Raw genomic sequence first — 22,156 nt, 5'->3', positions numbered from 1 at the left:
GGCTCGTTTATAGGGATCTATAAAGGCTTCTTTATAGGAACTTGTAAAGGCTCCTTTATAGGAACCTATAAAGGCTGGTTTATTCGAACCTATAAAGACTCCTTTATAGGGACCTATAAAGGCTCCTTTATAGGAACTTGTAAAGGCTCCTTTATAGGAACCTATAAAGGCTCCTTTATAGGATCCTATAAAAGCTCCTTTATAGGAACCTATAAAGGCTCCTTTATAGGGACCTATAAAGGCTCCTTTATAGGAACTTGTAAAGGCTCCTTTATAGGAACCTATAAAGGCTGGTTTATTCGAACCTATAAAGGCTACTTTATAGGAACCTATAAAGGCTCCTTTATAGGAACCTATAGAGGCTCCTTTATAGGAACCTATAGAGGCTCCTTTATAGGAACCTATAAATGCTCCTTTATGGCAACCTATAAAGGCTCCTTTATAGGAACCTATAAAGGCTCCATTATAGAAACATATAAAGGTGTCTTTATAGGAAACTATAAAGGCTCCTTTATAGGAACCTATAAAGGCTCCTTTATAGGAACCTATAGAGGCTCCTTTATAGGAACCTATAAAGGCTCCTTTATGGCAACCTATAAAGGCTCCTTTATAGGAACCTATAAAGGCTCCATTATAGAAACATATAAAGGTTTCTTTATAGGAAACTATAAAGGCTCCTTTATAGGAACCTATAAAGGCTCCTTTATAGGAACCTATAAAGGCTCCTTTATAGGAACCTATAAAGGCTCCTTTATAGGAACCTATAAAGGCTGGTTTACAGGAACCTATAAAAGTTGCTTTATAGGAACCCATAGAGACTGCCTTATAGGAACCTATTACGGCTCCCTTATAGGAACCTATACAGGCTCATTTATAGGAACCTATAAAGGCTACTTTACAGGAACCTATAAAGTCTGCTTTTATAGGAACCTATAAAGTCTGCTTTTATAGGAACATATAAAGGCTGCTTTATAGGAACCTATAAAGGCTCCTTTATAGGAACCTATAAAGGCTCCTTTATAGGAACCTATAAAGGCTCCTTTATAGGAATCTATAAAGGTTGGTTTATACGAACCTATAAAGGCTGCTTTATAGGAACCCATAAAGACTGCCTAAAAGGAACCTATGAAGGTTTCTTTATAGGAACCTTTAAAGGCTCCTTTTTAGAAACCTTTAAAGGCTCCTTTAAAGGAACCTATAAAGGCTCCTTTATAGGAACCTATAAAGGCTGCTTTATAGGAACCCATAAAGACTGCCTAAAAGGAACTTATAAAGACTCCTTTATAGGAACCTGTAAAGGCTGGTTTACCCATAAAGATTGCCTTATAGGAACCTATAAAGGCTAATTTATAGGTTCCTATAAAGGAGCCTTTATACGAACCTATAAAGGCTACTTTACAGGAACCCATAAAGACTGCTTTTAGGAACTTATAAAGGCTCCTTTATAGGAACCTATGTAGGCTCCTTCATAGGAACGTATAAAAGCTCCTTTTTAGGAACGTATAAAGGCTCATTTATAGGAACCTATAAAGGCTCCTTTATAGGAACTTAAAAAGGCTCCTTTATAGGAACCTATAAAGGCTCCTTTATAGGAACCTATAAAGGCTCCCTTATAGGAACCTATAAAGGCTCCCTTATAGGAACCTATAACGGGTTCTTTATAGGAACCTGTAAAGGCTCCTTTATAGGAACCTATAAAGGCTTCTTTATTGGAACCCATAAAGACTGCCTTATAGGAACCTATAAAGGTTTCTTTATAGGAACTTATAAAGGCTCCTTTATAGGAACCCGCAAAGGCTCCTTTATAGGAACCACTTCAATTTTTAACCCATGGTTGAGTGTATAAAAAGTGAGGTTATGTGGACGAAAATTTACAAAGAGCTGTAAAACCACTTACCCTCTGTCCTGGTTTGCGTACCACCGGCCTTGTGGGTTTAGCTGGCAATCTAAAATGTTGTGTGCAATAGAAACGACCATTGGGATCTTCACGATCGAAGGCATAGGCACCCAAACGTAGATTTGTGTGACAATGATGACATTTCAAGCAACCACGGTGCATTATCAAATTCTCCGTTTGCAGTTTCTCCATGAGATAGACTGTTTGGCGGCAGAAGTGGCACTTTTCGGAGGCAGCCTGTTTCTTAAAAGCCAAGGCGACTTTGGTGCTCTGGGAAGAGGATAAAAAAAACATTATAATTAGTTTGCCATAATAATAACAAGTTTTTTTAAAATGTATTCCCTAAAACAAAGTAGAAATAAGGTGGGTGAGGAGAGGTGAGGAGATATTCCCCAATGTTGGTTATTTATGATTTTATGAATCTATTGTTGTTGTTGCAATGGCAAGGTGCTGCCTATATTACACAAAAAGATTTTCCAAAAAAAGCAAAGCATGTCTCTTGTTATGAGAGCGAGTGGTGGGATGAGAGAGAGATGTGGGCAAATGAAGATGCTTCTCATTTGAATCAATTTTTTAAGAAATTATAAAAAAATAAACTTAAAAGTAAATTACAAATTATAACAAAATAAAAATAAATAAAGGTAAAAAAATAAAGCATGTGTATGGGTGGTTGTGCGTTTTGCAATTTAACTTGGGGGACTTATAAGGAGCGGGGCCTTAACGACCCACTCCCCTTTGCTTCTATGGACTAGTGGTACTCACAGATTTCGTTGCATTATTGTTTGTGGGAGGGGGATTCTTTTCTTCGCTGACATCACGTTTGACAAATTGCCCCGCTATTGAGGCCACTTTGCCCGGTTCCAAAACATTACCCTCTTTCAATTGTTTATCGAGTATCTTCAGGGTTTGATCGATTTCCTTGAATTTCTCCTCAGCTGAATCTTGTCGTGTGGGTTTGGCCATTTTGTGCTGACGTGCCTGAAATTGTTCACGACTCCATTTCGGTACTTTCTCCCTACCCTTGGGTCCATGGACTTCGGTTTTCTTGGATTGTTCAATTTTCTTTTCTATCTCACGGACATTCCAATCGTTACTGTCGATTTTTCCAATGGCACGCATTAAATCTTTGGGTTTTTTATCATTACCACGGAATGAGGAGGTGATACGTTGTTCCATAGATTTAATACGATCACTGAATTGTTCATCGGCCGCGGAACGGGGCACAGCTGAGGGTATATCACCACGTTCACGATCCTATATGAAGATTTCGGGGGTGGATGGATGGATATGTGGATGCAGAGGATGGAGGGAAAATAAGGTCGCGGCGCACATTCGTTGCAGGCAATAGTGTTGGTGGTGGATGGTTATAATAATGGATTCAATAATTTTATGGCATTCCAAAATGTGTGTTGGTTGTAATGTGGAGTAATACAGATTTGGAAAATGGGGAAAAGAATATTGGAAGGTAAAAAGGAAATTTGTTTTGAATTAGGTTTTGAAAAAACAATATTGTGTTGGATTGTTTTATTTAGTTTATTTCAAAGGTGTTAACAATTATTGTAAGTGTTGAGGTTATGTTGTAAACAAAAAATAAAGTGTGTGTGTTGTTTTAAGTTATTGGAAAAATGTCAGGGAAAAATGGTAGGAGAAAATAAAGATTTAATTAAATAATATATAAAAAAATGTAAAAAATTAACACGTAAATAATGTAAAATAACACAACAAAAATAAATTATTAAAAAATTTAACAAAAAAATACAACAATTTTGAATATTAGTGCATCGGTTGTTGGAGGTTATGTTTGTTTAGCCTAAATGTATTGTAATGGTTGAAGCAAAGTTGGTTTCTTGTTGGTTTTACTGTGAAATATTGACACAGCTTCTCAAACTTTAGCAAAATTTTGTACTTCATTTTGAGGTTATGTTTTCCCAAAAATCCCATGGATTTGCAATCAATGTAGGAAAAAAGGTTTCTTCCTTTTTGGTATAGCAGTAAGTATTTGATCTGCACTCGATACAGTTTTCAAAATCTAAAGTAAAAAAAATCTTAGTAACTTTTGTTAGGTTATGTTTTTTGTTTTACGTAACAAGTCCACCTGGAAAACTAGTAATAAGGTTTAGTGGACGTAATAAAGTTGGTTTGTTTCTACCTTTACTTGAGGATTTTAATCTACTCTGAAGCGTTTTCTTAATTTAAAATAATTTTATCTAATAGTTTTTTTGAGGTTACGTTTTTAAATCTCACAAGATTTGCAATATGTGTCAAAAAATTGCTTTTCCAACTTTTTTAAAGCAAACATGTTAGTTTTTGATTCACATACTGAAATGGTTACCAAAAATTTAACAATTTCTGTTACTTTTTAAGCTATTTGAGGTTATGTTTTTTTAATTAAGGACTTTGGAAAATGTGAAGAAAGTGATACATAGATTTACTATAAATTCATGAGCCAGGAATAGCTAGGGAGGGGCAGCTGAAGACTAAATACCAAATTTCAGCCATTTTGGTGGAATATTGAAGCCACAACCTTCAAAATACGGAAAATCGGGAGGTACCTTTCCATGGGAGCTATATGAAGGCGTGGACCTATACCGACAAATTTAAAGGGGAAGTTTCAGTACCCCCAACGAAGTCTAAATACCAAATTTCAGCCATTTCGGTAGAATATTGAGGCCACAACGTTCAAAATACCAAAAATCGGGAGGTACCTTTCCGTGGGAGCTATATGAAGGCGTGGACCTATACCGACAAATTTAAAGGGGAAGTTTGAGTACCCTCAACGAAGTCTAAATAACAAATTTCAGCCATTTCGGTAGAATATTGAGGCCACAACGTTCAAAATACCGAAAATCTGGAGGTACCATTCTATGGGGGCTATATGAAGGCATGGACCGATACCGACAAAGTTCTGGCGGAAAGTTTTATACCACCAGCGTAGACTATGTACCAAATTTCAGCCATTTCGGTGTGATAATGAAGCTAAAATCTTCAAAGTACCGAAAATCTGGAGGTACCGTACTATGGGGGCTATATGAAGGCATTGGACCGATACCGACAAAGTTCTGGCGGAAAGTTTTATACCATCAGCGTAGACTATGTACCAAATTTCAGCCATTTCGGTGTGATAATGAAGCTAAAACCTTCAAAATACCAAAAATCGGGAGGTACCGTTCTATGGGGGCTATATGAAGGCGTGGACCGATGCTGACAAAATTCTGGGGGAAAGTTTTATACCACCAGCGTAGACTATGTACCAAATTTCTGCTATTTCGGTGTGATAATGAAACTAAAACCTTCAAAATACCGAAAATCGGGAGGTACCGTTCTATGGGGGCTATATGAAGGCGTGGACCGATGCCGACAAAATTCCGGGGGAAAGTTTTATACCCCAAAAGAAGACTAAGTACCAAATTTCAGCCATTTCGGTGTGATAATGAAGCTAAAACCTTCAAAATACCGAAAATCGGGAGGTACCGTTCTATGGGGGCTATATGAAGGCATGGACCGATACCGACAAAGTTTTGGGGGAAAGTTTTATACCCCTAAAGAAGACTACGTACCAAATTTCAGCCATTTCGGTATGATAATAAAGCTAAAACCTTCAAAATACCGAAAATCGGGAGGTACCGTTCTATGGGGGCTATATGAAGGCGTGGACCGATGCCGACAAAATTCCGGGGGATAGTTTTATACCCCTAAAGAAGACTACATACCAAATTTCAAAATACCGAAAATCGGGAGGTACCGTTCTATGGGGGCTATATGAAGGCGTGGACCGATGCCGACAAAATTCCGGGAGAAAGTTTTATACCCCAAAAGAAGACTAAGTACCAAATTTCAGCTATTTCGGTGTGATAATGAAGCTAAAACCTTCAAAATACCGAAAATCGGGAGGTACCGTTCTATGGGGGCTATATGAAGGCGTGGACCGATGCCGACAAAATTCTGGGGGAAAGTTTTATACCCTAAAAGAAGACTAAGTACCAAATTTCAGCTATTTCGGTGTGATAAGGAAGCTAAGACCTTCAAAATACCGAAAATCGGGAGGTACCGTTCTATGGGGGCTATATGAAGGCGTGGAGCGATGCCGACAAAATTCGGGGGGAAAGTTTTATACCCTAAAAGAAGACTAAGTACCAAATTTCAGCCATTTTGGTAGGATAATGAAGCTAAAACCTTTAAAATACCGAAAATCGGGAGGTACCGTTCTATGGAGGCTATATCAAAACGTAGACCGATATATCCCATTTTCAATACCAACCATCCTGCAAACCTGTACCAAATATTGACTCTCTATCTTTAAAATTGCGAGCTGTATTTTGATTTCAACCGACAGACAGACGGACATGGTTAAATCGACATAGAGTTTTATGCTTATCCAACATAACTCGATTTTTAGACATTTTCTTTTTGGGAAATTTCCTTAAGGAAATTTTAAGGAATAAATAAAATATCTTTTTTGGGGAATTTTCTAAAATTATATTTTCTGGAACAATATACACGGTGCTCTTGAAACAATTTTAAATGGAAGGTGCTTACACCTCGGAAGTTTTTGCTGATTCTGAAACTACAATGTTTATAGATGAGAAAAATCAAGATACAAAAAAAATCGCCGGAGCGCTTTTTAAATAAATCGCGATTTAAGTTGAAATTTTTAGGGGTTGTTTAGGTTTTCGCTATTTTGCTTAGAAACAGCAAGTCCTATCAAAATGGTACTAAAACAAATGTTGTAGCTATGAAAATTCTCTACAAGATCGGCCTTTTTGGTATCCTAGTTGGTTTTACCGTTTTTGAGATATAGAAGTTCAAACTGGGACAATTTAAATTCAATTCTGTATCTCCCCCTTATAAAACAATGTCATGACTGCAAATTCCCATCTTAAACTTATATATCTAAAAAAATGTTACAACTTAGGATAGGTTCCTTAAGCCAGTCTTGTAGAGAATTTTCACAGCTTTAAGATTTTTTCAGGTCCCATATCGATAAGACTTACCGTATTCAAGCAAAATTGCGAAACCCTAACAAAAAAACCTAAAAATGTAAACCGAGCTTCTTTATCTCAAAAATGGTACAGGCTGGGAACAAATGATAAACGTCAATCCTCTAGAGAATTTTCACAGCTACAACATTTTCTTTAGCTCCATTTCGATTGGACTTGCGGTTTCCAAGCAAAATCGTGAAAACCTAAAAAACACCTAAAAATGTGAATTTTGATCGCAATTTATTTAAAAAATCTCTACAGCGATTTTTTCTTGTTTTTGGATTTTTCTCATCTATGAACACTGCTGTTTCAGAATTCACAAAAATTTTCCCTGTGCAAGCGGTTTTCATCAAAAGTTAGTTAAGGCGCACCCTTCATGACATTGTTTTATAAGGGGGCGATACAGTCAGTGCATTGTCCCAATTTGAACTTCTGTATCTCAAAAATGTTAAAAACTACGAAAATTCCGTAAACGTCGATCTTGTAGAGAATTTTCATAGCTACAATATTTTCTTTGGTCCTATTTCGATAGGACTTGGGGTTTCCAAGCAAAATTGTGAAAACCTAAACAGCCCCTAAAAAAACAGTTTTAAGATTAATTTGACACATTTTGAATTGAGCCCATTTCTACCACTGTACTTAACGTAAGGATGATGGTGACAAGGAAAAAATATTTTACATCAAATTTCATTAAAGTTGTCCAAAGAACATAAATTTGTATCTCTAATATATAACCCCAAGATAAGAGTAGCAAATTGGGCATATACAGTAATTTATGATTTTTTTAGGTTAACTTGGAATTAAAACCATTTGTCCCACAATACTTGTCGTAAGAACGATAATGTTAAAGGGAAAAATATTCTACATCAAATTTCACTTAGGGTCTCCGAACAACATAATTTTGTAGCTGTAATATATAACCTAAAAATTGGGATAGCAATATGGAAATGAAGACTGTTTAACAATTTTTTAAATATAACTTGAGACTTTCTGATTTTAACCCATATCTCCCACAGTACTTGACTTAATGGCGTTGGTGTCAAAGGAAAAAATATTGTACATCAAATTTCACTATGGCTCTTCGAACGAAAGAAATGTGTTGCTTTAATATATAACCCTAAAATATGAGTTGCAAATTTGGTAAAAATGCTGATTTCTTGATTTTTAGATTAACTTGATGCTTTTTGAATTTGTTGCATTTCTTCCACAGTACTTGACTTAAGAACGAACATGTTAAAGGAAAAAATATTCTACATCAAATATAACTAAGGGTCTTCGAACGAAAGAAATGTGTTGCTATAATATATAACCCCAAAATATTAGTAACAATTTGGGCATAAATACTTATTTCTGGATTTTCAAGGTTAACATGACACTTTTTGAATTTGACTCATTTTTCCCATAGTACTTGGCTAAAGGACAATGATGTTAAAGGAAAAAATATTCTACACCAAAATTCAGTATGGGTCTCCGAATAAATGAAATTTATAGATATAATATATAACCCTACAATTTGTATAGCAATTTGGGCAAAGACTGATTTCAAAAATTTCAAGGATAACTTGATACTTTTTGATTTTAACCCATTTCTCCCACAGTACTTGACTTAGGGACCTTGGTGTCAAAGGAAAAATTTTTCTACATCAAATTTCACTATGGGTCTCCGAACGAAAGAAATTTGTAGCCATAATATAAAGCCCTAAAATATGGGTTGTAATTTGGTCATTATACTTGTCCAGCCACGTCATAGTCATTGAATGTAAAATTGTTTTTCTCAATTAAACAAATCTCCAGCTATTGTTTATTGGCAAATGTTTTTTCTTTATAAACTTCAAGTGTTTTTGTTGCTTTTTGGTTAGTCAAAACATTTGTTAGAATACAGAAAGAAAAGAAAGCATTTTGTTTATTCAATTAGAAACGCAGGTTAGTCTTTAGGTTGGTTGTGTGTCTATGTTTTGTCGGCTTTCTTAAATGGGGGGAAGGAACAAAAACAGCAATGTTCCCTCCAATTATCCATGATTACGATTCATCATCTTCACATGGAGATAGCAAGAGAGTGAGAGTAAGCAAAACAACAGCAGCATTTTTTTCACTTATGATTATCATATTTCACACAACAACGAACGATAACAAGAACAAGAATAGAGAACGTCAAAAAGTATTAATTTCGGATGGCATGCTTCATCACATCTTATCATGGCTTACGGGATACAACAGCTTTCGTTCCAATTCTTTGACGCGATCATTAAATTCCGGTGCCTGCTGGCGATACATAAATATCGAATAATCCTCAAAGGGGGTGTTTTCATCGGCTTCACGAAGCAATATATTGGCTTGCAACATGTGCAAGGATTTGTAAAAGTTTTGGGTTTGTTGATAGCGTTGTTGGCGACGTTTGCTCATGCGATCTTGGCGATTTTGTTCAATTTCCTGTAAACGTTGTTGACGTTCCTCCTAGGGTTGGTTTTTTTATATTTTTGTGTGTGATGAGAGTGTGAAGATTTGGTTATAGATAAATTGGTCATATTTAAAATTTCTATACTAAAACATGTGTTTTTCAAAATCTAGCATCTAGCAGTCTTTAACATTTAAGGGATATGGTTTGGTTCCATTTTATTTTTTTTTTTTAGGTTAGGTGAGACAAATACACATGACACATGGATGGATGTTGTGGGAGACAAACTATGGTATTACTCATACATGGACAAGACAACTTCAATGAATGAAAAAAATACCTTTTGATGTAAACAACAACTGTTTGATGAGTTGGAAGAGGTGGTGGTGGTTATGATGTCATGACCCAAAACATGTGTATTTTCATGATAACGATTTATTATGAAATGAACCTTTATAAGATTTATAATAAAATTTCATGACAAGTAATTGATTTTTTGATGCAAAATGATGTGAAAAATATGGCAATATTTATACAAAAATAGAATTTATATGAAAAAAAAAAACAAAATAACTTCTGGCAAGTGTTTGAAAAGTGATCTTTGAGATCCTAAGAAAATATTTACATACAAAATATGATCAACATATTTATTTTGGGGATGGATCACTTTTCAATTTCGATGGCATTTTAAGTGGGCCATAACATTAATGATGAATCTCGAAAAGCAACTTACAATATTGGCAGCCTTTTCGGCACTGCGACGTTTTTTGGCACGGCGTGGGGTATCGGTTTGTGCTGCAATGTTAGAAAATAAAAACAAAACAATCGTATCAATATTTTTTCCAATTAACAGATCTTTTCTTTTTTCTCACCTTGATTTCCTGCACCTCCAGCAGCAACGGCATTACTACCCGCTGCCAATAGCTGTTCATGACGTCGCTGGCGTTTTAATTTCTCCTCATCCAATACGGAACGTCTTTGGACATTTGTCGTACCAGCCGCTTGCGGTACATCCACTGCATCTTGTATGGGTGACTTGGATTTTTGTTTATTGCTAGACATTTGCAAGAGCTTGGAGAAGTCCGGTTGTACATTGGTATAATTGATACGATATTTTTCACGCAGATCACTAAAATCAATTTTAGGATGTTTAACGTGCGGTATTTCACCACGAAATACTTCACATATCTGTTCCAGATAGCTAAGCCATACTTTCGATTCTACATTGTTTAGCTGTATGGAATCTTTGCCCGTCATAACACGGGGTATATGCAACTCTTTGTCGAGTATTTTAAAGGCGAGATCATTCATTTCGATGGGGCTTAAATCTTTGATTGCATTGAAGTCGACTAGATCGGGACGATAACTGTAAAGAAAGAAAAAAAAACAATTTTCACTAAAGGTCTCCTCGGAACAACATAAATTTGTAGCTATACTAAATAACCCTAAAATATGAGTAGCAATTTGATCATAAAGACTGATTTCTGGATTTTTAAGGTTATCTTGACACTTTGAATTTGACCTATTTCTAACACAACACTTGAATTAAGAACGATGATGTTAAGGGAAAAAATATTCTACATTAAATTTCACTTAGGGTCTCCGAACAACATAATTTTGTAGCTGTACTATATAACCTAAAAATTGGGGTAGTAATTTTTACATAAAGACTGATTTATGAATTTTTAAGGTTAACTCGAGTCTTTTGAATTTGACCCATTTCTCCCACAACACTTCATTTAAGAAGGATGTTGTTAAAGGACAACATGTTCTACATTGAATTTCACAAAAGGTCTCCGAACAACACCAATTTGTAGCTGTAATATATAACCTTAAAATTGGTGTAGCAATTTGGGCATAAAGATTGATTTGTAAGGTTAACTTAACTCCTTTTCAATTTGACCCATTTCTTCCACAACACTTGACTTAAGAAGGATCATGTTAAAGGATGAAATGTTCGATATCGAATTTCACTATGGGTCTCCAAACGAAAGAAATTTGTAGCTATATTATATAACTCTAAAATATGAGTAGAAAATTGGGCATAAATACTGATTTATTAATTTACGAATTATGCTTTTTAGATTTAACCCATTTGCCCCACAATACTTGATTTAAGGACGACGATGTTAAAGGAAAAAATATTCTACATTAAATTTCACTTACGGTCTCCGAATTAAAGAAATTCGTAGCTATATTGTATAACCCTAAAATATGAGTAGCAATTTGCACACAAAGACTGATTTCTGTATTTTAAGATTAACTTGGCACTTTTTGAATTTGACCAATTTCTCCCACATCATTTGACTTAAGAACGATGATGTTAAGGGAAGAAATGTTCTACATCAGATTTCACTATGGGTTTCCGAATAACTTAATTTTATAGCTGCAATATATAACCCTAAAATATGATTTGCAATTTTGACATAAAGACTGATTTATGAATTTTTAAGGTTAACTTGAGTTCTTTTGAATTTGAGCCATTTCTCCCACAACACTTCATTTAAGAAGGATAATGTTAAAGAACAAAATGTTCTACATTGAATTTCACAAAAGGTCTCCGAACAACACAAACTTGTAGCTGTAATAGATGACCTTAAAAGTGGTGTAGCAATTTTGGCATAAAGATTGATTTCTGAATTTTTAAGGTTAACTTAACTCCTTTTCAATTTGACCCATTTCTCCAACAACACTTGACTTAAGAAGGATGATGTTAAAGGAAAAAATCTTCGATATCGAATTTCACTATGGGTCTCCAAACGAAAGAAATTTGTAGCTATATTATATAACCGTAAAATATGAGTAAATTATTTACGAATGATGCTTTTTAGATTTAACCCATTTGTCCCACAATACTTGATTTAAGGACGGCGATGTTAAAAGAAAAATATTCTACATTAAATTTCACTTAGGGTCTCCGAACTAAAGAAATTCGTAGCTGTAATGTATAACCCTAAAATATGAGTAGCAATTCGGGCATCATGACTGATTCTGGATTTTAAGGTTAACTTGACACTCTTGAATTTGACCCATATTTCTCCCACAGCAGGTGACTTAAGAACGATGGTGTTAAAGGAAAAAATGTTCTACGTCAAATTTCACTATGGGTTCCCGAATAACATAATTTTGTAGCTGTACTATATAACCTAAAAATTGGGGTAGTAATTTTGACATAAAGACTGATTTATGAATTTTTAAGGTTAACTTGAGTCCTTTTGAATTTGACCCATTTCTCCCACAACACTTCATTTAAGAAGGATGATGTTAAAGGACAAAATGTTCTACATTGAATTTCACAAAAGGTCTCCGTACAACACCAATTTGTAGCTGTAATATAACCTTAAAATTGGTGTAGCAATTTGGGAATAAAGATTGATTTCTGAATTTTTAAGGTTAACTTAACTTTTTTTCAATTTGACCCATTTCTCCAACAACATTTGACTTAAGACGCATGATGCTAAAGAGAAAAATGTCCTACCCTAAATTTCACTATGAGTCTCCGAACGAAAGAAATGTGTAGCTATATTATATAACCCTAAAACATGAGTAGAAAATTGGACATTAATACTGATTTATTAATTTATGAATAATACTATTTAGATTTAACCCATTTGTCCCACAATACTTGATTTAAGGACGACGATGTTAAAGGAAAAAATATTCTACATTAAATTTCACTTAGGGTCTCCGAACTAAAGAAATTCGTAACTGTAATGTATAACCCTAAAATGTGAGTAGCAATTTGGGCATAATGACTGATTCTGGATATTAAGGTTAACTTGACACCCTTGAATTTGACACATATTTTTCCCACAACACTTGACTTAAGAACGATGATGTTAAGGAAAAAAATGTTCTACGTCAAATTTCACTATGGGTTTCCGAATAACATAATTGTATAGCTGCAATATATAACCCTAAAATATAAGTTGCAATTTTGTCATAAAGACTGATTTATGAATTTTTAAGGTTAACTTGAGTCCTTTTGAATTTGACCCATTTCTCCCACAACACTTCATTTAAGAAGGATGATGTTAAAGGACAAAATGTTCTACATTGAATTTCACAAAAGCTCTCCGAACAACACCAACTTGTAGCTGTAATATATAACCTTAAAATTGGTGTAGCAATTTGGGCATAAAGACTGATTTCTGGATTTTTAAGGTTAATTTAACTCTTTTTCAATTTGACCCATTTTTCCAACAACACTTGACTTAAGACGCATGATGTTAAAGAGAAAAATGTTCTACGCTAAATTTCACTATGGGTCTCCGAACAATGTAAATTTGTAGCTATAATATATAACCCTAAAATATGAGTATGAAATTGGGCATAAATACTGATTTATTAATTTACGAATGATGCTTTTTAGATTTAACCAATTTGTCCCACAATACTTGATTTAAGGAAGATGATGGTAAAGGAAAAATAGTCTACATGAAATTTCACTTAGGGTCTCCGAACTAAAGAAATTCGTAGCTGTAATGTATAACCCTAAAATATGAGTAGCAATTTGGACACAAAGACTGATTTCTGTATTTTAAGGTTAACTTGGCACTTTTTGAATTTCACCCATTTCTCCTACAATACTTGATTTAAGGACGATGATGTTGAAGGAAAAACAATTCTAGATAAAATTTCACTATGGGTCTCCGAACTAAAGAAATTTGTAGCTATACTATATAACCCCAAAATATGAGTACCAATGACTATCAATTTGGACATAAGAACTGATTTATGATTTTTATGAATTATACTTTTTAGATTTAACCGATTGCCCCACAATACTTGATTTAAGGACGATCATGTTAAAGAAAAAAATGTTCTACATCGAATTTCACTATGAGTCTCCGAACGAACGAAATTTGTAGCTATACTAAATAAATTTTGACATAAAGATTGGTTTATGGATTTTTAAGGTTAAGGTGGTACATTTTGAATTTAAAGCATTTGTCCCACAGTACGTGACTTAAGAACGGTGATGTTAAAGGAAAAATATCTACATCGAATTTCACCATGGATATCCGATAGATAGAAAGAAGTTTCCTTAAAAGGTCTTCAATAAAAAGAAGTCCCTTAAAAGGTTTCGTTTATATATAGAATTCCCCCCTAAAGGTGTCATCCATAGGTAGAAGTCCGCTTAAAGCGGACTTCTATGGAGATAAGTCCTCTTAAAAGGGTCTTCTATAGACAGAAGCCTCTTTAAAGGGGTTCCTATTGATAGAAGTCTCCCTAAATAAGAAGTATCCTTATCATTTTAAAACCCCCTCCACTCCAAAATGTCAAAATTATTCTAACTTACCGATTGATTAGAGCACACAAAACTTTACCATTGGTAAAGACATCGGAAACCTCTTTTAGATCCTTGGTAAATTCATAGGCATGCAATTGGGCGCAGATCCAGCGTAGCAGGACAGTACTTAATGGCATAGAATCTGAAGAGAAAAGAAATTTCTTTAAAAATCCCCCAAAAAGACATCTCCTCAAACGTCTACTTACCGCCACTGCGACGTTTCCTGCGCACCGGTGTATCAACCTGAGTAACTTGTAAGGCATTTGTGTCCATAAATGTTTGTTCCAGAATGGATTTATCATCGGTGTCTATTAAATGTTTGACTTGCCATACATTAACCGAACTGCGATTTAGATTGGGATAACGTGTGGCTGGATCAACGGTATAGCTGCCAGTATCACGTTGCAAATTTTCGGGTGTTGTTTGACCCAACAGCCTATAAATACTTTCCCTTTGGGCCAATACACCCAGAGTACTGTTAGCCGGATTCGACCACAATTTAATGGCATAGGCGGCATCCATACTGGAGAGGAAACCACGTGCACAACCTGAACCTGTGGGCCAGAAAGGTTCGAGCAAACTATCACCCACCAGGCATTGGAGTAAACGAAAACCTTTTCGCACTATGACACGACACGATGTCTCGGCAGCAAACATTGAGGTAAAATCAAACATGGCAACATCCGGTTTGCCATAATGATTGACGGCAAATTCTAAATTTGGCATTTGATATTTGGTTGAAAATTCTGCTGCCTCACGGGCATAGTCCAGCAGTTTTTCAGTATTTACATTGACGGGTGCTAATAGTTCAGCCGGATCGGCAAAGTCCTGGAAGGAAAGAGGGAAGTTAAAAAAGGAAAATGTGAAAAAAAAAACAAAATTGTGAAATTGCCATAAGGAGCATGGCTAAATAGAAGTTTTCCTAAGGAAACCCGCATTCAGCCCGGCTGAATAGAAGTTTTCCTAAGGAAACCCGTATTCAGCCCGGCTGAATAGAAGTTTTCCTAAGGAAACCCGTATTCAGCCCGGCTGAATAGAAGTTTTCCTAAGGAAACCCGTATTCAGCCCGGCTGAATAGAAGTTTTCCTAAGGAAAACCGTATTCAGCCCGGCTGAATAGAAGTTTTCCTAAGGAAAACCGTATTCAGCCCGGCTGAATAGAAGTTTTCCTAAGGAAAACCGTATTCAGCCCGGCTGAATAGAAGTTTACCTATGGAAACCCGTATTCAGCCTGGCTGAATAGAAGTTTACCTATGGAAAACCTTATTCAGCCTGGCTGAATAGAAGTTTACTTATGGAAAACCTTATTCAGCCTGGCTGAATAGAAGTTTACCAATGGAAAACCTTATTCAGCCTGGCTGAATAGAAGTTTTCCTGTGCAAAAACCTTATTCAGCCAGGCTGAATAGAAGTTTTCATATAGAAAACCTTATTCAGCCTGGCTGAATAGAAGTTTTCCTATGGAAAACCTTATTCAGCCTGGCTGAATAGAAGTTTTCCTATGGAAAACCTTATTCAACCTGGCTGAATAGAAGTTTTCCTATGGAAAACCTTATTCAGCCTGGCTGAATAGAAGTTTTCCTATGGAAAACCTTATTCAGCCTGGCTGAATAGAAGTTTTCCTATGGAAAACCTTATTCAGCCTGGCTAAATAGAACTTTTCGTATGAAAATACCTATTCAGCCAGGCTGCATAGAAGTTTTTCTATGGAAAACCTTATTCAGCCTGGCTGAATAGAAGTTTTGCTATGGAAAACCTTATTCAGCATGGCTGAATAGAAGTTTTCCTATGGAAAACCTTATTCAGCCTGGCTGAATAGAAGTTTTCCTATGGAAAACCTTATACAGCCTGGCTGAATAGAAGTTTTCCTATGGAAAACCTTGCTGAATAGAAGTTTTCCTATGGAAAACCTTATTCAGCCTGGCTGAATAGAAGTTTTTCTATGGAAAACCTTATTCAGCCTGGCTGAATAGAAGTTTTCCTATGGAAAACCTTATTAGATTTGGGAACCCATTGTTGTTTTTGTTATTGTAATACTCACTTGTATAATGACACCCTTATCAATCAGACTATGCTTCTTGGCAGTCATAACAAAATAGTGAGTCTCATCTTTGTAGTAGACAATGTTTTCCAGGTCAATACCCGTGGTGTGATACAACTCCTTGAAGAATGATTGATTGAAGATAAAGGCCACACCACTGATTTCCTCTGCTTTGGCTTCAGCTTCTGTTTTCTTGTTGATGAAATTTGCCGTTATGGCAATGGCCAATTTACCTCGGAACTCTTTGCGTTTAAAACCCTCCAGGGTATTACGTTTACCATCAGCACCTATCAGGACATCAAATTCATAGTGCGAAACGGCATGGTCTGAGGGGGTGACTTGGGCACGCCAACCACAACCATCACCACTGGGTTCTATGGTTCGATCAAAGGACACACCCTCGTGGACCTCTACACCCAGCAGCAATGCCACCTTGAGCAGTATACACTGCAACTGTCTAATGGATATGTGATCTATGGAACCGGCACAAAATTTACCATAGAATTTCTTGGCCCCTAAATTCCTTAGATCGGTAATGACAAAAGGCCACAGATGGAGTACATTATTGCGGGATATGCGATCACGTTTCTCAACCACAACCACCTTGGCACCCAATAGCTGGGCCTCAATGGCAGTCCGTAGGCCACAGGGACCGGCACCAATTACCAGGACTCGAGTACCGGTACAGGCATTGCCTTTGGCATAGGCCCTATGGGCTGCACGAGCATCAAATTTCTTCCACAGCGCCTGGGCTTTCCATGATCGCACCTTGGCCTTTAGCTTCGGGTAGAATTCATTGAGGGGGGCGGGACGTAGACCAATGACATCACACATCTGACGATGTAGGCCGAGAATTTGACGCATTGTTGTGGCCACACAAAAATAGTCAAACATCTCGGCCGCTGCGGCGGCTGCCTCATTGTCAGCCATTTGTTGGGCCAACAACTGTTGCTGCTGTTGTTGCAGCTTTTGTTGTTGGCGTTGATGAGCTGACCGACTCATGCTGGAAAAGAGAGAAGAAACAAAAGAAAACATTAGTAAATACACAAAAAAACAACAACAATAAGCCATAAAAATATATATACAAAATTCACCATTGCACGCTGCAATTGTAAATGACTTTTGAAGAAGAAGGAGGCACGTCTACCCCACCCAAGCCCAAATAGTTTTCATAAATCACTTGTTCTGAAAGAGGTGGTACCTCCGTCACATTCAAATTATCGCCAAAGGCATCCATAATGCCCACTCAAAGGTTTCCGAGGTAAAAGTTGATATAAAACAAATACGAAGTCTGCCGCTTTTCGTTCCATCCACGATCTCCTTTAGAGATATGGTATTGTATACAAAGATTAAATAAATTTTACGATAATGTCCTGTTTTTATTTGCTTCCAAAGGATGTGCTTATTTTTTTGTTGTGTTCTGCTCTGTATCGTCGGGAAATTATATTTTAAATGCAATTTTCCATCACTAACCTCGGCTATTTTATATTGCCAAGAATTTCCATTTTTTCCTTTCCTTTGAAATTGCATTTCTTACACTTTAAGGCATCATTACGATTACATAAAGGCCGGTCGGACGGGGTTCATTGAACTCATAAATCATCAATGGATGAGACAGACACTGTGTAGGAAATTCGGAAGAAATTTTCAAACACACAATGAAATTGAGATCCCCCACATGGGAGACGACAAATCGCCATGACAATGATCAATTAATTATGAATGTAAGAGAGTAGGAAAGATCGTGATCATTATGAAGATGATGATGGCCATCATCATCATCATCATCATGATAATGTCGTAGAATATTTATGACTTTTTCTTTGAGAACTCATCTACGAGCGATTAGCAATTAAATGTAAATGAAATAAACACGACACGAAATAAATGATTATTTTTTATTTTTTAATTGATGCTTAGAAAAGGTAAACAATATAACGGTTTGAATTTCATATGACAGTATGACAGTTTTAATTTTAAAATGGATAAATATGGTTGATAATAGGTTTATAAATAAATTATCCCCTATGGCGGAAAAAATTATCCACTTTTGTGGATAAATTAAAATATTCACTTTTGTGTATAATTTCTATTATCCACATTTGTGGATAACTAAAACATCCACATGTAATCATAAACAAATTATCCACATTTTTGGATAAATTGAATATTTTAAAATTAAAAAAAATGTTAAAATTGAATAAAATTAAAAAAATAAATAAATAAATAAAATATTAAAAAATAAAATAAAATGGATAAATAAATTATCTGCATTTGTGGATAAATAAATTATCCGCATTTGTGGATAAATAAATTATCCGCATTTGTGGACAAATAAATTGTCCACATTTGCGGATAAATAAATTATCCACATTTGTGGACAAATAAATTATCCACATTTGTGGATAAATAAATTGTCCACATTTGCGGATAAATAAATTATCCGCATTTATGTAGGTATAAATAAAATATCCACATTTGTGTATAAAATTATCCACAACAATTATCCACATTTGTGGATAAATAACTTATCCGCATTTGTGGATAAAGAAATTATCCGCATTTGTGGATAAATAAAATATCCATATTTTTGGATGAATAAATTATCCACATTTGTGGATAAAGAAATTATCCACATTTGTGGATAAAGAAATTAAACACATTTGTGGATAAATAAATTATCCACATTTGTGGATAAATAAATTATCCACATTTGTGGATAAATAAATTATCCGTATTTGTGGATAAATAAATTATCCGCATTTGTTGATAAATAAATTATCCGCGTTTGTGGATAAATAAATTATCCGCATTTGTGGATAAATAAATTATCCGCGTTTGTGGATAAATAAATTATCCACATTTGGGGATAAATAAATTATGCATATTTGTAGATAAATAAATTATCCACATTTGTGAATAAAGAAATTATCCACATTTGTGGATAAATAAATTATCCACAGTTGTGGATTAATAAATTATCCACATTTGTGGATAAAACAAATTATCCACATTTGCGGATAAATAAATTATCCGCATTTGTTGATAACTAAATTATCCACCTTTGTGGATGAATAAATTATCCACATTTGTGGTTAAATAAATTATCCACATTTGTGGATAAATAAATTATCCACATTTGTGGATAAAGAAATTATCCGCATTTGTGGATAAATAAAATATCCGCATTTGTGGATAAATAAATTATCCGCATTTGTGGATAACTAAATTATCCACATTTGTGGATAAATAAATTATCCACATTTGTGGATGAATAAGTTATCCACATTTGTGGATGAATAAATTATCCACATTTGTGGATAAATTATACACATTTGTGGATAAAGAAATTATCCACATTTGTACATAAAGAAATTATCCGCATTTGTGGATAAATAAATTATCCGCATTTGTGGATAAATAAATTATCCGCATTTGTGGATAACTAAATTATCCACATTTTTGGATAAATAAATTATCCCTATTTGTGGTTAAATAAAATATCCACATTTGTGGATAAATAAATTATCCACATTTGTGGATAAATAAATTATCCACATTCATGGATAAAGTAAATTATACACATTTGTGGATAAATACATTGTCCAAAATTGTGTACATAAATTATCCACATTTGTGCATAAATAAACTATCCACTTGTCTGGACAAATTAAATTACCCAAATTTTTGGATGAATGAATTATCCACATTGGAGGATAAGTAAAATTCTCCACATTTGGATATAAATGAATTATCCACATTTGTGAATAAATAAATTATCCACCTTTGTGGATAAATTATCCACATTTGTGGATAAATAAATTTCCACATTTGTGGATAAATAAATTATCCACCTTTGTGGATAAATTATCCACATTTGTGGATAAATAAATTATCCACATTTGGGTATAAATAAATTATCCACTTTTGTGGATAAATAAATTATTAAAAAATAACATTTGCGGATAAATTTAACCCAGATATGCCCAATGTCCTATATATAGGACACACAAAATTCTTGCTAATTTGATATGTTATGTTTATCAAAGTACCGTTTATTTTGGTGATATACTCAGTACACATCTGTAGCTCTTGGGATATTATGTGATTCCATTATTTTGAGCTACTATTTTGGAGTTTTGAGGTCTAGTTCATCGAAGTTGCCACCTATCGCTTAGTTTTTACAATGATTTGCGTTATGACCGAATGTCTGTGAAAATAAATTCGTAAACAACTCCAGCGTCCCTGCCCATTTTGATTTAGACGCTTACCAACACTGAAAATCTTTTTACGGTAAAAAACACGAATTTAAGTATAAAATCACATTAAATTATAATAAAAATTAAACAAATTTAATGCAAAAATGCTTAATTAATAATATTACATAAAATATGCCAACATTTTATTAATATTTAACCAGATATTTGAGTGTGAATTATTATTCCGCCTCAAGTATCCCACGTGCCATATAGCAACATACACCATACGATAGGTAATAAAAATACCTATTCGACAGTACCCGATATATATCCCAAAACGTTTTGGTTCCCGAGATATCGGCCAATTATATATATCTGCCGAAGGGCCCCATATAGTAAATGGGGTGTTTCTCAGGAACGGCTCCACGTGCCATGTAGCCATATATACCATACGATAGGCAATCAAAATACCTATCCGACAGTGTCCGATGTATATCTTAAAACGTTTTGGAACCCGATATATCGGCCATTTTATATATATGCCGAAGGGCCCTTTTGGTAAATGGCCTATTTCTCCGGAACGGTTCCGCGTGCCATATATCGACATATACCATACGATAGGCAATAAAAATACCTATCCGACAGTACCCGATATATATCCCAAAACGTTTTGGAACCCGATATATCGGCCATTTTATATATATGCCGAAGGGCCCCATATAGTAAATGGGGTGTTTCTCAGGAACGGCTCCACGTGCCATATAGCCATATATACCATACGATAGGCAATCAAAATACCTATCCGACAGTGCCCGATGTATATCTTAAAACGTTTTGGACGCCGATATATCAGCCATTTTATATATATGCCGAAGGGCCCTTTTGGTAAATGGCCTATTTCTCCGGAACGGTTCCGCGTGCCATATAGCGACATTAACCATACGATAGGTAATCAAAATACCTATCCGACAGTGCCCGATATATATCCAAAAACGTTTTGGAACCCGATATATCGGCCATTTTATATATATGCCGAAGGGCCCCATATAGTAAATGGCGTCTTTCTCAGGAACGGCTCCACGTGCCATATAGCCATATATAGCATACGATAGGTAATCAAACTACCTATCCGACAGTACCCGATATATATCCCAAAACGTTTTGGAACCCGATATATCGGCCATTTTATATATATGCCGAAGGGCCCCATATAGTAAATGGCGTCTTTCTCAGGAACGGCTCCACGTGCCATATAGCCATATATAGCATACGATAGGTAATCAAACTACCTATCCGACAGTGCCCGATGTATATCCAAAAACGTTTTGGAACCCGAGATATTGGCCATTTTATA

General features: G+C 35.2%; 1 protein-coding gene across 1 annotated transcript in view; it reads right to left on the bottom strand.

Moving 5' to 3' along the window:
* The window catches only part of Mical (Molecule interacting with CasL), an 83,083-nt gene extending 64,985 nt beyond the window's left edge, over positions 1 to 18,098 (bottom strand). Inside the window, exons 1-9 of the mRNA XM_073965525.1 lie at positions 17,698 to 18,098; positions 16,604 to 17,606; positions 14,771 to 15,392; positions 14,574 to 14,706; positions 10,144 to 10,637; positions 10,005 to 10,066; positions 9,082 to 9,330; positions 2,660 to 3,151; positions 1,898 to 2,167 (exon numbers count right to left, since the gene is read on the bottom strand). Of these exons, the coding sequence (XP_073821626.1) occupies positions 1,898 to 2,167; positions 2,660 to 3,151; positions 9,082 to 9,330; positions 10,005 to 10,066; positions 10,144 to 10,637; positions 14,574 to 14,706; positions 14,771 to 15,392; positions 16,604 to 17,606; positions 17,698 to 17,840 (3,468 nt within the window). The 5' untranslated portion in view covers positions 17,841 to 18,098. The remainder of the gene's footprint in view (positions 1 to 1,897; positions 2,168 to 2,659; positions 3,152 to 9,081; positions 9,331 to 10,004; positions 10,067 to 10,143; positions 10,638 to 14,573; positions 14,707 to 14,770; positions 15,393 to 16,603; positions 17,607 to 17,697) is intronic.
* Between the last annotated feature and the right edge of the window lie 4,058 nt (positions 18,099 to 22,156).

This window comes from Musca autumnalis, unplaced genomic scaffold, assembly GCF_047663935.1.
Source record: "Musca autumnalis isolate F117 unplaced genomic scaffold, ASM4766393v1 scaffold_1, whole genome shotgun sequence".
Classification (NCBI taxonomy): Eukaryota; Metazoa; Arthropoda; class Insecta; order Diptera; family Muscidae; genus Musca; species Musca autumnalis.
Note: the sequence above shows the minus strand (reverse complement) of the source record. Positions and strands in the feature narration are given on the sequence as shown.